Below are 16449 nucleotides of genomic sequence, written 5' to 3'. Positions count from 1 at the left end.
GAACATTCTTCCGAGTTTTGTGCCAACAGCTGTACAAATACAGACTGAAATCTTGAATGATAATTGATCCTCCCCCCCCCGTTGCGTGTTCTGTGTTAAAAACAACATAGTATACTAAGTCACTAATTGTCCCACACAAATACTGAGCACAGCTAGATGAAGGTCCTGTTTAAAATTTGATACACTGCTCGGAGTAGTCTGAAAGGTCACTGAATGCAGTTTTATAAATTTCAAGGGAGTATAAGCTCTTGAGCCTTGTAGGAATGTATTGGTGCTTATTGAGTGCTATGACTAACTTCTAAAGTACACGCTCATCTTTGGATCTTGTTAAATGGTGGCTGCATAGTGTGAATTGCTTAAGTCTTCTCAACTGATTGGTGTTGTATAGAAATGTAAATGAATGTAAGGGCATTTGCTACTTTTTCAGATGCTTCATATGAAAAAGCCTTGAGGGACCATATTGCAGCCCTGTGAGGCTGAAGATTGGCCAGGAGTGTGAAACATGGGTGATCCTATAAACTTTTCAGTGATATATTTCTCACTGATGAAGGAAATTCCATGAGCATGTAAACTTTTTCTTCCAGTTTGTTACAGTCTTGTAGGCCAAATATGAGTTTGCTATGTGCATATTCATCAGGTTGAATTAATATGGAGTATTTCCGTAGCTTGATGTTCCTGATGTTTTCATACACATAATATTGATTTGGGGGCGGATTTTGAGGAATGTATGCTTTCTTTTTTTTTAACCTGAAACCCTGCATGCTGAAGAGATTTATCTGTGGTGTGTCTTATGTTTCCTTGCCACTCCAAGAATTTAAAATACACAATTAAAACTCAGATCCCTGAAATCTGAGTGACGCTAAATGCGATTTTATGATAGTCTTGGCTTTGCGTGTTTTCTGGTGTGAGTAAGTAAGAGTAGACAATGAAGTACTTCTAATGATCGCAACTGTCTTTTGCGTCTACAACACAGCTGTATAGTATGTAGAAACTTTTACAGCTTTTGCTTGTGTTTATGTTGGCAATTAGTAGAGAAGTTTGAGTTCAGTAATCCTAGCATATGATGAATTCCTGCAGTAGGTGAACAAGAAGTGAGGTGACACTGAACATTTGTCTTTTTGGGGGCCATCTAAGGTAATGAAGTGCCAGCTGCTGTGTGCATTGAGCTCATTCATGAGCAGCATGAAGGTCAGCATACTACTCTGATGTATTTCTTTATCTGAACATACATGTAGAATAAAATCATACATGCTGCAGTTACTGTTCTGTCCATAGCATGGTGGATTTCCTTCATCTGCTTATTTGCTGAACATTTAAAGATGTTAAAATGTCTGTCTGGTATCTCCATCACAACTGAAAGCCATTTTTAGCATCTGCTTACAAGTAACACTTAAATAATTCAGTGATCTGCGCTAGCAGATAAGTGCTAGAAGCACCTAAACTGCACCTGCAAGAAATAAGCATACATATTATATGTTCCACCTGCCCATATAAGGAATAAAGTGTATGTTTGACTTTGGGCATTGCAGAATTGTCATTGCTGTAATAACAGTCTGCTAAGTGATCTTTTGTCAAGCCAACACGTGACAAAAGTACTGTCCTGCTGTATAAATGGAGTCAACTACATGAGATGTGCGGTGTGGGAAAGCCAGACCTATTAGCCTGACAAGATGCAAGTGTGCTGTATACTGTAGGGAATAGATGTGGACACTTACCAGCCAAATAATGGCTTGAAATCCAGGTTGAAAAAAAACTGCCCAGGAGGACAACGTAAGTGACTTGGCTCAACCAAGACAATGGTAGTACTCAGGTGCCTCCCAGAAAAGGAGCAGAAACCAGAACTGAGTGAACACTTATATCTGGAATAATTCCAGGAAAGAGACTGCCTAGATGGACAAAAGGTAAATTACCTCCTTGGCATAACCCGGTGCTCTGTTCCCAGAACTTCCTCTGCTTTTTTCTCTGAAAAGAGATAATGCAGAAGCAAACTTCTTAATACATTCACTTAGATAAATGTATAAACACTGTAGTACAGTATAATAAATTTCTTCTTGCCCGTTATTGAGTTCTTTAAACACGGAGAAAACAATAAAGGGGATAAAAGTATGACTGCTTTACTTGCTATTTCAAATTTAGAAAGTTAACGAAGTGCAAGGTGCCTCTCCTAAAGAATAAAAAGCAGTTTAGTGCTTCCTGTGCTTCTTTCTAGGCTGTTATTTGGAATTGTCTGAGAAGATGGATTGATATTTTTTCCAGGCTGCATATTGTAAAGTTACTACCTCAAATCTGTTATCACTGTGGCACTTTCACCCCTGTTAGAGTGGGAATTAGAGCAGTTGAACTCTCAGTAATGTTCTTTGATGTAAAAGTCAGTATCCTCTTAAAGAAAGAGCACTGAATCAGTATGTATCAGCCTGCTAGGTGCTAATTATTGTTCACAGCAGGCTCAATTATACTAATTTAAGCTGTTTTTCAGAAACTAGCCTACTGCACAGGAAACACAGGTTAGTGGAAGGCTCAGGAATTGCCTGAGCAACCTCTCTGGAGTTCTCTGCCACTCAAGAAAATGAATGAGTATCCCTCCCCAAGGTAATTTGTCTTCTCCATATAGCTGCCATTTGCAAGAGGTTCTTTCCTACATTTGGTGAAAGGGAACTGGTGGGGAAAAAAATTGTTTGCATTATTAGACCAATTACTCTTATGGCCTGATTTCAAGAGTTGGCCTGAATTTATTGTTTGTGAGGCATCTTTTGATAGTGTTCCCCGGGTGAGATCCTCTAAAAATCAGTACAAAAGCAGGACAAACAAAGCTTTCTCATCCAGCTAGAAATATCTTTAAATTTTCTGTGTCTTTTAGATAACTTGTCACAAACTCAACTAAATAAGTAATGATTAAGCTTTTCAAAATTTTTATAGTATTCAGATTATACATTGTAGGAAGAGTTCTTACTCCAAAGAATTTAAGTCCTGACTTGATGAAAGATAAAAAATGAGGGTATTAAATAAAACAGGAAATTAGTGTCATGCATCTAAATTTCTGCCATTTGATTTCTTGCTTGTTATTTTCTTGCTTCATTCTCACAGAAAATGTAGGCCTTTAAAAGTATTTATAAGAGGAGCTTTGGAGGACTGGAACCATAACATGTTTAGAAATCAGTACTTCTAGGTGTTTTTGGACCTACCTGAACCTCTGGTTCAAGGCAATATACCATGCAGATCTCTTGGAAACTAGTTTCTTGAAGGATATTTGATCTCTGTTATTGCAACAGTTAATAAACAGGACAAGGAAATAATTAATTAAAATATTAAGTGTTGTACTTGTAACTTGTAGCTGTAAGAAAGGTGTTGGATTGGTGACCCTTCCAGGAGGGCTGTGTGTAGTCCTTGGTAATGCATAGAAGCATAAACAAGTTCAATTTACATTTCAGTGAAGTGAACTGTCTCTATCACGTGAAGATGGGGACACATCCCCTGAGAAGAACCCACTAAGTTCCAGAGGTTGAAGTCCCCTGTTTCACTTTCTGTAAAGTACTAATTTTCTGGTACTGGTTCTTTATCTGCAGCATGTCAGCGATGCTCTGCTGTAGCAGGAAGTCTGACTTTTTCATTTTCGTTTATAAAGGCGTTCACTAAGTGTTTTTTTCCTGAGTCTTCCAACCTCTAGGGCTGAGTAGAAACCCAGGACAGGGACATGAGGAGGAAGGAATGTATTTTCTTTCCTTCTGCAGGTCTTTCTCCTGCAGGGAAGTCATTGTAAAAAACCAGGAATGTGGTATGTATGGTGCAAGATGCTTTCTTCATGGCCTCTGGTTCACAGCTGGTGAATACTTACAATGCGCTTAATTTTTTCTGATAGAGTCTGCGTATGGTCAGTGAATACCAAGTTACAAGTGCAGTTAGGTTATGAAAAACAAGTTTGCTGAGAAGACTCTTTGACTCTAGTGCATGTCTGCCTGTCTTTTGGAAAGTAGTCTTTTGCTGCAGAAAGAAAATGGGTGGTCCTTCCCCTGTTGTCTTTCACAGCACACTTTCTAAGTGCTGGGGTGGATGCAGCATACTATATCACAGCAGCTCAACTTGTTCTGTTCTGCAGTAGCAGAGTGCTGTTGGTGTTGGTGAAAGTGTAGCTTGTGCATACTCCCTGGCTGAACAATGAGATCACAGTAGCACTCCCCCCTTCACCCTATAGAAGTTAAATTTGTGCTTGGAAGCTTTGTGGAGAGTCTCACAGGAGCAGCCATGAATGCTGCTGCTGTGTATCTTTTACCTGAGCTAATGCTTAAGCAGTTATGGGAACAGATGTTTCCATGGTTGTGCAGCATCACCTTCGCAGAGAGCCAGGGCAAGGGATGGTGCAGGACGGCACACCCTGCACTTCTGCATGGGCAAGGGTGGGTTGGGAAGGAGATCAGTGGGAACTTGGCAGCTAAGTGAGATGGCGGGCAAGTGAATGAAGCACGATAATAATGTCCAAAGACAATATTCCTTTTTACATAAGTTCACTTGGCTGATGCCAAAAGTACAGATGAATGTGGCTGGTTGGTTGAAGCTGAAGGCTACTTTTTGTTTATCTCCATTAAATGTTTTGATCTTTATTTATGCTGTGACAAATCTGTTCTCAGCTTGCTGTTCAAACGGGTGCCTTTGTCAGTTTTTCTGTTTATGTGTAATTTTTCTTCTCTGCTTCTTTCATTTGGCTTGTGAACAAAATTATAAAATACTGTATTGACTATTAATTCCAATGCATATTGCTAAAACGTGATTTCAACTTCATAGAAATCAGATGAATGGAGAGGATTCCTTTTGCGAAGGTAGTGACAGGTTATGTGTATTTGTGTTGTTATTCCATAACATGGGATATAATCTGAATTCTGTGCCTGATTTGACATCAAAATGGAAACTTACACTTTGGAAGGAATTTCTCAATATCTCCATAACCCCAGTCTCCTGTCTCACTTACTGACATATGTTAATAGCTGTCAGAATGGTAGAGTGGGATATTTTTCCTTCCTGCGCCTTCCCAGTATGTACTCTCGACACTAACATAATGTAGGTTTTTAGACAGTTTGAGATCAAAGCCATTCACTTCCATTTATATGTTTCTATGTGGAAAAACTAAGGCATATCCATAAAACTCACAGTCACATGAGAATTCATAGACATTGCTGTGGTCACATAGGACTTCAGTCTGAAGAGAATGAATTTTTCACAACATCACTACAGCTCCTGTATTACTGAAAGCAGGGCTTTGTGATAAGCAGCTGTTCTTGTAGTATCTTGGTAGTTAGAAGCCCAAGTAAGTCAATTCAGACCCTTTTAATGGATGCTAGCAAGAATGGGCTGTAACTAGAGAACTGCTAGTGAACAGACTGAACACAGAGATAGGACTCCATCTATTCTCTGCCAGTATCTGTGTGTATGTAGGAGAGGCTGGCGGTTTACTGTAAGGTCTTGAGAAAGTGAAAATAGGTTGAATCATTCCATTTTCCAAAAATGCTTAGTGTAGAAGGCAAGAAAGAATCTTGAGCGTGCTGCAGAAAAAATATTGATACAAGTAATGGTTCAGTCAAATATTGTCTGCGGGGTGGCTTTTGGTGAAAAGTTTCTGTTAAAAAAGAGGGTGGGGAAAGCATGCAGAAAGTAGTGAAAAAACATTGGTAATAAGTCTGGTTTTTTACAAATAAAGGGTGATAAGAGGGTTTTTTGTGTTGTATGAAATAAAAATTTGGTATTTGCTATCCCTTTTTCATGCTAAGTTTAACCACTTCAAAATGATTTTAATGAATATTAAGGCCAAGGATCTTCACACCACCCTTCTTCCTCCTCAGAATCTTTACACGTGATCTATGTTGTTTAAAAGGTTATATTCTGCAGCCTTGGATGGGAGTGGCTCTGTAAAGAGCTTGTGCTTCTCCTGCCCATGTACAAATATCCTCCCCTATGATACAAAGAACAAAGCAAAAGAAATCAAATTGACCTGTCATACAGGAAAGCCTGTTCTGTGTGCTGGTTTCTGGCCTTTGGGCAAGAAAACAAGATGGTTAATTAGTGGCAAATGTGGCCTCACTGATACTCAAGCTACCAGCTAGAATTACAGCTGTGTATATTGACTTTTTTCGATTACTTTCATTGATTATATGTTAAATACAAATATTTCTCCCACCTTCTTCTGTTCACCCAATAATATCATTGTGTGAAAATAACTGCATGGGCAATGGGCAATGGTGTGTTGCCAAAGCATGATGTGTAATTGCCATCTGAGACAGTTCTCTAATATTGACATGAGAGGAGACCTTCCTGAAGATGAGAGCATGCAGAATATCTCCCAGTGACTCTTGGCATGACTTAAAACAAAATAAAAATAGCTGGGAAAGCTGTGCACATCATGAATCACTTGAGGACACTTGCATTCATTTCTTGCCTCTCCCTGCCCCCTCGTATCTGGATTTAATCCTAGTAGTTCTGGAACTCTGGCTCTGCCTTCCTCTGGTGCCTTTCCTCTGGCAGCTCAGAGGTTTCAGAGCTGTTACAAAACATGGGAGGGATTTTTCAGGACCCTGCAACTTTTTATTAAATCTATGCTACAAATGTAAAAACTAATGAACTTAGGGAAGGTTAATGGATGTAAATTGAAGAAAGGAAATGACAAGGCATTATATGCATCTGTGTTTACGGTTTCACAACAGTGTGCAAATTAGTTGCTGTTTATTACTTAATTTATTCCTTGTCTTTGGCGGTATAGCTGTGTGGTTTTGCCTACACTTTTACTTACAGATCTCAGAATCCTTTACAAACTACTGTGTATAGCTAATGACTGAAAACAGAGTCATTAACTCCTGTCTTGCTCATAATAGTTCTGATCCCCAGAGCCCCAGGTGCCATGATGCATCAAAAAGCCTTCCTCAAAACAGCAATTATATTTCTCTTTGAAAGAGGGGTTTCATGTGCTTAAGAGGGGTGTGCAGATGAGTTTGCATGAAACATTAACATGTGTGAATAATTCATGAAACTCAAACACAAAACATAGTGCATTTTAAATAAAAGTATACTAAAAAAATTAAATCAAAGTTATGTCCATGACTTGCGTGCTGATGTTACTACTAATTATGTTTCAAAACTGCTTATATTTTCCTTGGGAATGTTGCCCTCCTATTTAGTGAGATGTATTACAGGACAAATCATTCTATAGTAACTGTGATTGTGACAGACAGTAAAAGGTCTGATATCTATGGGACAGCTATGGACTGTTATGTACTCCCCTGCCTTGCAGCTGTAGTGTGTTGTAATTAGCCCATGTTATCAAGTGAAGTTGGACCTGCAGAGGCACAGACTCCTTGTTAAAGTCACTGCAGTGTGACTTGATTGATAATATCTATAGTCTTCCCAGCCTATATTTCCCAAGCCTATGCCACTCCTGATAAACCTTCCATGTAAAAGGTGAAGAGATCTCCCGCTGTTCTTATGTGTTCTTAATCTGATGTTTGAGCATTTGAAAACCATTTAGTTCCTTATTATCTCATTTTCTATCAGTCACTAATGCCCTCTCATTAAGTGTGCTGAGATTGTGAGGAGGAAGATTGTTTTCTAAGTTCTGTATTGTAATGCCATTTGCTTAAAAACCTGCTGACTAAAACCCACAGTGTTTCTGCCCTGCAAGGAGGCAGAACCTTCTTTGCGTCTGTCCTTGAAGCAGCACTATCTTCTGCAGGGAGATTCTTCTTCCAGGCCAGAAACGCTGTGGATTTTAGTTAGCAGCTTTTTAAACAAATGGCATTACAACACAGAACTTAGAAAATAATCTTCCTCCTTGCAATGATAATGAAAAGGGCATGGTATTAATTCTGCCAGAAAGGCATTTGTAGTAGCTCTCTGAATTGTTTCTGTTTGCATTATGACAGACTGAACTAGAAAGATTTATGCTATTCACCTGGACTGTTGCATGGCATTGCACCTTCATCTTGCTCTTGATAGATTACGCCACATAAATAGACTGTGTGTATTGGCTCCTAGACACATTTTTCCTTAGCAGCCATGAAAACATGTCAAATGTCACCTGGGTCTATAGGATGGTGTAATTCCCACTGAAGCTAATAAAAGAGCTATGCAGAGCAGCCCTAGATTCAGGGTACCTCTGTGTAACATGTATTTAGCCTCTTTTACTCTCCCAAACGGGTGAGTTAGTCTCAGGCTTTTCATTCTATGGTTGCTAGTAAAAAGATCAGCTGCAGAGGAATACATGTTAATACAATGTGTGATTAGCAAAAGGCAAAGCTCTTAAGATAAAGATTGATACTACTGATCTAATAGTAGCCAGTTTCATGCCATAACTAAGATGAAGTAGCAGCAGTTAGTACTACAAGCTGCTACTTTTTCATCTGTTAAGTGGGGTGGATCTTGTTCATGCCACTATAAGAAAGACAAAATCATATGTTGGGAGGGATTCGATGGGAAGCTTCCATGGAATACAAACGAGCTAGTGAGAGCTGGGAATTCTTCAAGAACTCTCTATTGGAAGCACAAAGCCAATTTATCCCCTACAAAGGAAAAGGAAGTAAGCGGAGCAAGAGGCCCCCATGGCTCAACCATGGCCTCCTGGGTTTACTCAAATCCAAAAGGGAAGCACACCAGAGATGGAGAAGTGGAGGATTATCCATTGAGAGCTACAAGGGCATAGCCAGAGAGTGCAGAGATACAGTCAGAAAAGCAAAAGCCCAATTTGAATTGAACCTGGCTGTAGAAGTGAAAAATAACAAGAAAGGTTTCTTCAGGTATGTCAACCACAAGCAGAAACAGAAGGAAAACACAGGCCCATTGTTAAATGGAAAAGGAGACTCAATCACGAATGATGCAGAAAAGGCAGAGGTCCTCAACATCTGCTTCACCTCTGTCTTTACCAGCACTGTTGGGTCCCAGGCTTTGGGAACAAAATTGCTGGTTGATCCAAACACCGACCCACCATCGGTGAAGGAAGAGTTAGTACATGAATTACTACAGGAGCTTGACCCCCACAAATCAATGGGCCCTGACGCCATCCACCGGAGGGTGTTGAGAGAGCTGGCTGACATCATTGCAAGGCCGCTCTCCATAATCTTTGAGAAGTCATGGAGGATGGGGGATGTCCCAGAGGACTGGAGGAAGGCAAATGTTACCCCTATCTACAAGAAGGGCTTGAGGGAGGATCTGGGTAACTATAGGCCCATCAGCCTTACTTCAATCCCTGGGAAAGTTATGGAACGAATCCTCCTGGGGGCCATCACAAGTCAAATGAAGCACAAAATTGGGAAAAGCCAACACGGCTTCACTAAGGACAGTTCGTGCTTGACAAACTGGTGGCCTTCTATGACAAAGTGACTTGCCTGGTTGACATGGGGCGGGCGGTGGACACTGTCTACCTTGACTTCTCCAGGGCCTTTGATAATACGGTCCCCCACAGTATCCTCCTGGAGAAATGAGTGCATTATGGCCCAGACAAGTGGTCTGTGCAGTGGGTGGGGAACTGGCTGACAGGCCGCACCCAAAGCGTGGTGGTAAATAGCTCCTTTTCCAAGTGGCAACCTGTCACTAGTGGGGTCCCCCAGGGATCGATATTGGGCCCAATGTTATTCAACATCTTCATAAGTGATCTGGATAACGGCATCAAGTGTAGCCTGATGAAGTTTGCGGATGACACCAAGCTGAGCAAGGAACTAGACACTCCAGAAGGGAGAGCTGCTCCGCAGGGAGATCTGGATAGGCTGGAAGAGTGGGCCAGCAAGAACCTTATGAAGTTCAACAGGGAGAAGTGTAAGGTCTTGCACCTGGGAAAACATAATCCGAGAGTGCAGCACAGACTGGGATCCACCTGGCTGGAGAGCAGCTCTGTGGAAAGGGACCTGGGGATCCTGGTGGACAGAAAGCTCAACATGAGCGGACAGTGTGCTGCTGCAGCCAAAAAGGCCAACAGGATGCTGGGTTGCATCAAAAAGGGCATCACCAGCAGAGGTAAAGAAGTCATCATCTCAACTCTACTCAGTGCTTGTCAGGCCACACCCGGAGTACTGTGTACAGTTCTGGTCCCCGCTGTACAGGAGGGATGTAGACAGGCTGGAAAGGGTCCAGAGAAGGGCCACCAAGATGCTCAAGGGATGGGGAAGCCTGCCATGTGAGGATAGGCTGGGAGAACTGGGTTTGTTCAGCGTTGAGAAAAGGAGGCTCAGAGGGGATCTCCTCCCCATGTCCCAGTACTTAAGGGGTAGCTACAAAGAAGATGGAGACTCCCTTTTTACACGGAGTCCCATGGAGAGGACAAGGGGGAATGGACACAAGTTGTTCTTGGGGAGATTCTGATTGGACACGAGAGGGAAATTTTTCACAGTGAGGTCAGTCAACCATTGGAATAATCTCCTCAGGGAAGTGGTTGACTCGGCCACGTTGGACACCTTCAAGAGTCGTCTGGACAGGGTGCTGGGCCATCTTGTCCAGCCTGCGCTCTTCCTAGAAAGGTTGGACTAGGTGATCCCTGAGGTCCCTTCCAACCTGTGATTCTATGATTCTGTGTATGTACCATAGAAGAAAATGTCAGTTGCCACAGTGAATTGTTTTTGATGGTTGTCTTTACTGAGGAAATCTGTCTAAGGATGTAAGTGAATGAATTCTTTGTGGTTCACAAATCACTTTTCTGCTGTAAATGCAGCTGAAATCTGTAACATCCATTGGCATTGTTAACACTGCTGATTCAATTGTCTTCAGTGTGGTTTTGCTGTTAATTTCTTTCTCAGGGTGTGCACGTACATTGTGACTTTTATTTTCATCATTCAGTTTATAATATCAGTGTTTTCCTGCCAGAAGGCTTGTGCTCACTGGCTTTCATTTTCAGGAACCTGTACAAATTTGACTCAAATTTGTCAAAATTGTCTCTGTTGCCACTTTCCTGCGTTTTAAGCATGCATTAAAAATTCTAAGTTAATTTTTGTATGATTACTGTGTTCAGGGTGAATCCATGTGAAACCACTAATGATCTCTTAGTTTCTGTTCAAAATGATGACCAGGCACTACTTAATCTTATTTCAGCCTTGCTTTGTGACCTTGATGAATCACGTTGGTGAACTTTGGTTCTGGCAGCTTTTTGTCACAATTAGTGCCTACATTGGGAACTCCAAATTCTGCATCTCAGAACAAAGCAAACTGTGTAGGCATGTGAATTGATTTGGTCTCTGTACCCTGAATCCTGATGTACTAATTTTTATAAAGGCACGCATGTTTTATGCTGAGGAATTGGTGGACTGTGCTAGAGAAAGAGAGGAAACAATTGGGCTCTCAGAAAGGATAGCAAATTCAAGAAATAGAAACTCTTTGAATAATGTTATAAGTAAAAGAGACTGTAAAGGATGTGTTATCACCAGACTGATCATATTTTTAGTGCAGTCACTGATCTTACAATGCAATTCATGTGTGTCTGATGGTCATTATCTATGTTAAACTGAGGCAGTTATAGGGAAGCATTCACGTGACCTTTATTAGAACTGTTTTCTCACTGTACATCTTTTGAAAATGTGAATAAAAGTGATTGTTGTCATCTGTAAGTGTTTTATAAATGGATCTTTTTAACTGCTGTTTTTAATTTCTTTTACTAGAACCACCTAGGGTTGTCATTACACCTAAGAATCAGACTTTTACAAAAGGCTCTGAAGTGTCTATCAGGTGTTCTGCAACAGGTTATCCAAAGCCAACAGTAGTATGGACACAGAACGATATGTTTATTATTGGTTCAAGCAGGTAGGGGTTATAGCTTTCTCTATTTATTTTTTTTCCTATAGAGAATGTGAGAAAGAAGTTTTGAACAATGCCAAAATATTCTGACTATTTCTTCTACCGGGGTCTGTGAGTTTTGGAAATACTACCTCAACCTTTACTTTTATGACTCTCTTTAATTTCAATTTCCTGATCTCTAAAATAGAAATACTTTAGTTCTCTTCTTGACAAGGCTTTGTACAAAATTAATTTAAACACTTTTCACAAAATGCATTGATATTCTCTGGTAGGTATATTAATGCTAATATTGTTACTTATTATGAGAAAAAAACCAGTACCTGTTTATAAACCACATGGTCATGCTGTTGCTGCTTGGAGTGTGGGTGTAACCATTACTTTCTTTTCTTTAACTAATCCTTTTGGTCGGTCCCCTGTGTCTTCCCAGGTATAGATTGACCCCAGAAGGCACCTTAATCATAAGAAAGGCAATTCCAGAAGATGCAGGAATTTATGGTTGCTTGGCAAGTAACTCAGCTGGGACAGAGAAACAGACATCCACCCTTACGTACGTTGGTAGGTAAAAGAAACGATGCAGTTAAATTAAAAAAGCAAACTAATATATCATCAGGGAGGAACTGTTAAAATTGGTAGAACCATGAGAACCTACTAGTAGACCTTTCAAATAACTAGGAAAAGATTTTGAATAGCTCACATGTCCCTTTGGTTTTCTGTTGGAATCTGAGTAGTATCGTTAGGTGATATTTGGTGCTTAAAGTTTCTTCTTATACTGTTTTTAAGAAAAAAAAACCCAAACCTAAAATTGTGTATTAAAGTGGGGTAGGCTTGCAAACCTGGGTAGGCCTTCGGAGAAGGAATCATGTTTCTGTAAATTCCTCTAGTGTGCTTAGCACTGTAGAGTCCTAGCTCAAATTGTGTACTCTAAACACTACGTTATTATATTAATAGCAGACTACTAAAATTGTTGATGACCAACAACCAGCTGGAGTGGGAGAGAGACTCTGAATCTTTTTACTTTCTACATGATCAAACTCTTCCAATTCTTTCCTTAAATTCCTCCTATATTCTATATATGGTGCAGGTGCTCTAGACATTCCAGACTCTCCTTGTTCCATTTCCCAGTGTTTGTCTTTCACCTTACATGATTTCTAAGTCTTTCTGACTTTTAATGCAAATATTCTTCCATATAACAAGAGAAAATGAGAGTATTTCATGGCGTATGTCTTAAAAATGGTATATGCTTTGGATGAGGAGCTCATTTTTTCTATATTGTTTCTTTTTAGAGGGCCCAACATTGACCATAGTTCAAAGCGAAATTCTGGTTGCTCTTGGAGACACAACTATTATGGAGTGTAAAACAACTGGAATCCCACATCCCCATGTTAAATGGTTTAAAGGTGCACTTATTACTTTGTGTTTTGCTTATTTGCTTTAGCAGTAATATTTAGAACAATGATCCTGGAGTGACTTTGTTTTCTTGAAAGCTCAAATTCCTTTGCAAATGCCTAGGGAATTTTATTTGTTCTTTCTTCTGAATCTCAGAGGTATCTGCTACAGTTTAAGTAGTGAGACAGGATATTGGGTATCCCAAAGGCAGGAATTTTCATAGAGTTAAATGGGAATTAGAGAATCCCATGTCTCAAGACTGAACGTTTATTCTCATAAAAAGGAGTTGATGCCTGTGTGTGGTTGTATAAGCCGCATGCCTGCTGATTTTCTGCAAAACCAGTAATCTTTTTTGGCAGATACTGCCAACGGATAGCTTATCCAGTCCAGTCTTTCATCTCTGGCAGTGGCTGGAGGGGAAGCACAAACCCCATTCTGGTCTGTTTGCAAATACCCTTCCCTCAAAGGAAGCTAGTTCTGAGCTCACTGCAGTTAATGGTTGGCCTGTATTTTAAAGCAGACTTTGATATTCATCCCAAAGAGTACATGTGGGCTAGTTCTCAATATTACACATCAGTATTGCGGCTCCTGCTCAGCCTGAGAAGTAGCAGAGCTGTTTTCTGGGTTTTGCAGAGTTCCCAACTTGGTACAGAGCTGGCAAGGTGGCTGCCACGTGTAGTCTAATTTGGGACAGAGAAATACAGCCTGGCTTTCTGTCCTAATGCTGATGTCTGTCCAAAGCTAATTGGGTTTGTGTTTCCCTTGTGAAACAAATAAATAAAAGAGGATTGTATCTAATGTAGTAATGAATTTTTCCACTCAGTTGAGTTGAAGTCAGAGTACTCACCTGTGAAATGAATACGGGCATGTTGTGAACTAATCTCAAACATGGACATTGCTTTCTTGGAATAATTTTGGTAAATATTTCAGTTACTTTTTTTTCTGTCTGGACTTAGGTGACTTAGAGTTGAGGGCATCAGCATTTCTCATTATTGATACTCATCGGGGTCTTTTGAAGATCCAGGAAACACAAGATCTGGATGCTGGTGACTATACCTGTGTGGCTACCAATGATGCAGGGAGAGCTTCTGGAAAGATAACTCTGGATGTTGGCTGTAAGTAGCTTGCAATCTAGACAGTAAATACTCTAATTTCAGTGTTTCTGTATCTGGTCAGTGGTGCCCTGGTTATCCGAACCTTTCTCACAAATAAGTGTCTGTGTGTGCTGGGAACACCTTTTCTGGTGGTCTTCACTAAGTTATTTCCTTGTCCTATCTGCACTCCAACTTTCCTTCACTCTTACTTCTTTTGCAAAGCATAAAAGTTATGAGGAGGAAGAGAAGCAGAGGAGGAGGAAACTGTTTAAACGTCAATCTAACATAGTTCTCAAGTAGATAATATATTATACTACCTTAAGTTTACTATGTAAGGTTATTGTAACTTAGCCCTTCCTCTCCTCTCTTCCTAATTCTTTCTAACTGCTTGTGGCCTGATGCATCAAATCCTGTTAAATGCATGTTCCTGTCAGACACATACACTTTCTGAAGCAATGAGCAATGCTGTTTGAAGGAGACGAGTAACTAACAATGCTAACATGTGAGCATGCACGTTTGTCTGATGGGGGTGGCTGTATCTTCATTTTTTTGGAGATGTTTAGCCTATTTCTGAGCTCCCCATTGTAAGTATAGGGCATGCAAAACTGCTTTTGTAAGGTGTTGCTAGAGGTGGGAATCTGTTGTTAGAAGAATAATTGTGCACAGTGGGACATAGATTTAGGTCGTCAATAGTGTAAGCAGATTGCTAATGTCATGTTGCAACTCTAGCTCACTTTCTGTGTGCTCTTCCCCCACAGCTCCCCCCATTTTCACCCAGGAGCCCAGTGATGAATCTGCAGATATTGGCTCAAACATCACGCTGCCGTGCTATGTTCAGGGTTATCCAGAACCAAAGGTTAAATGGAGGCGGCTAAATGGTGCTTCCCTTTTCTCAAGACCATTTGCAGTTAGTTCCATCAGTCAACTCAGAACGGGAGCTCTATCTATTAATAGTAGGTAGACTGAACTTTTAAAAATAAAGATTCCAGAAGGAAATATGATGTATGCAATAGATTTAAGTTAGTATACTACTTTATAAAATTATTACCTTTGTAAAAAGACTGGATTTTTTTAATCCGAGATTGTGTTTCTGATACTGGCTTCATTGCTTTTGACATGCAGTTCATTCTCCCATGAGCTTGTGAATTCAGTTGTGTTTGGTCATTGGCTTCACTCTTCTTCATAGAAAATATTACACTTTTGTTTAAATAAATATGGGTTATGTTCTCTTATACTGAGTAGCCATGGATTTTCATGTTTTGGGGTTTTGTCTTCTTTTTTGTTTTGTTTTTATGAGAGGTGTTTTTAAACTCATTGTTTTAGGCAAGTCCTAACTTTGGTAATAACTAGAAATTCTGTAAGTGTCTTTGCAATTTCAGTTACTTGGAGCATTTCAATCACCCATACACTAAGTGATATTATTCTGTTTTCTTAATTAGCTCTTTTACTTCGTTCTAGATTAATCAGCTTGGGTGAAGTAATTCCTTTCTACTGTACATACAGAGCAGTAACTTGTGTCTTATGTACTACTGTGTGGGTGTCTCTTCACATACCGACACACATTGCTGTAGGTAGTAAGCAGTATTCCATAGTAAACGCACTACCATGACAGCGTATGTATGTTTGGATATATAGTGTACTGCCATATATCATTTTGCACATTAGTATATACTATATTAAAGTACATGCAGTATATAATAGAATTGTTCAGGCTGGAAAAGACCTTACACCTAACACTGCCAAGTCCACATGAAACCATGTCCCTAAGTGTCACATCTACGTGTCTTCCAAATACCTCCAGGGATGGTGACTCAACCACTTCCCTGGGCAGCCTGTTCCAGTGCTTGACAACCCTTTTGGTGAAGAAATTTTTCCTAATATCCAATCTAAACCTCCCCTGGCACAACTTGAGACCATTTCCTCTTGTCGTATTGCTCCTTACATGGGAAAAGAGACTGACCCTCACCTTGCTACAGCCTCCTTTCAGGTAGTTGTAGAGAGCGATAAACTGATGAAAAGCATCATATGTATATAATGCTTTTTGTACTGAAGTGCTCATATATAGTCATTCCTTCTGTACATGGTGACAGATGGAAAGAAATGATCTGGCCAAAAATTAATATTTGAAGGTAAAAGGATAGGGTATCCATCCATGTATTGCAGATTTTTCAATATTACTTAAGACGCTGCAATCTGATCTCTTCCCCCCCACCCCCTGCCC

At 40.1% G+C, this 16449-nt stretch overlaps 1 protein-coding gene across 2 annotated transcripts in view; it reads left to right on the top strand.

Moving 5' to 3' along the window:
• Window positions 1–16449, top strand: part of HMCN1 (hemicentin 1) — a 214411-nt gene that overhangs the window by 70166 nt on the left and 127796 nt on the right. For both annotated transcript variants that reach the window (XM_075096766.1, XM_075096765.1), the window contains exons 12-16: window positions 11613–11754; window positions 12176–12303; window positions 13032–13145; window positions 14091–14249; window positions 14987–15181. In XM_075096766.1, coding sequence (XP_074952867.1) covers window positions 11613–11754; window positions 12176–12303; window positions 13032–13145; window positions 14091–14249; window positions 14987–15181 — 738 coding nt within the window. The remainder of the gene's footprint in view (window positions 1–11612; window positions 11755–12175; window positions 12304–13031; window positions 13146–14090; window positions 14250–14986; window positions 15182–16449) is intronic.

The sequence above is a fragment of the Phalacrocorax aristotelis genome, chromosome 6 (assembly GCF_949628215.1).
Source record: "Phalacrocorax aristotelis chromosome 6, bGulAri2.1, whole genome shotgun sequence".
Taxonomy (NCBI): domain Eukaryota; kingdom Metazoa; phylum Chordata; class Aves; order Suliformes; family Phalacrocoracidae; genus Phalacrocorax; species Phalacrocorax aristotelis.
Note: the sequence above shows the minus strand (reverse complement) of the source record. Positions and strands in the feature narration are given on the sequence as shown.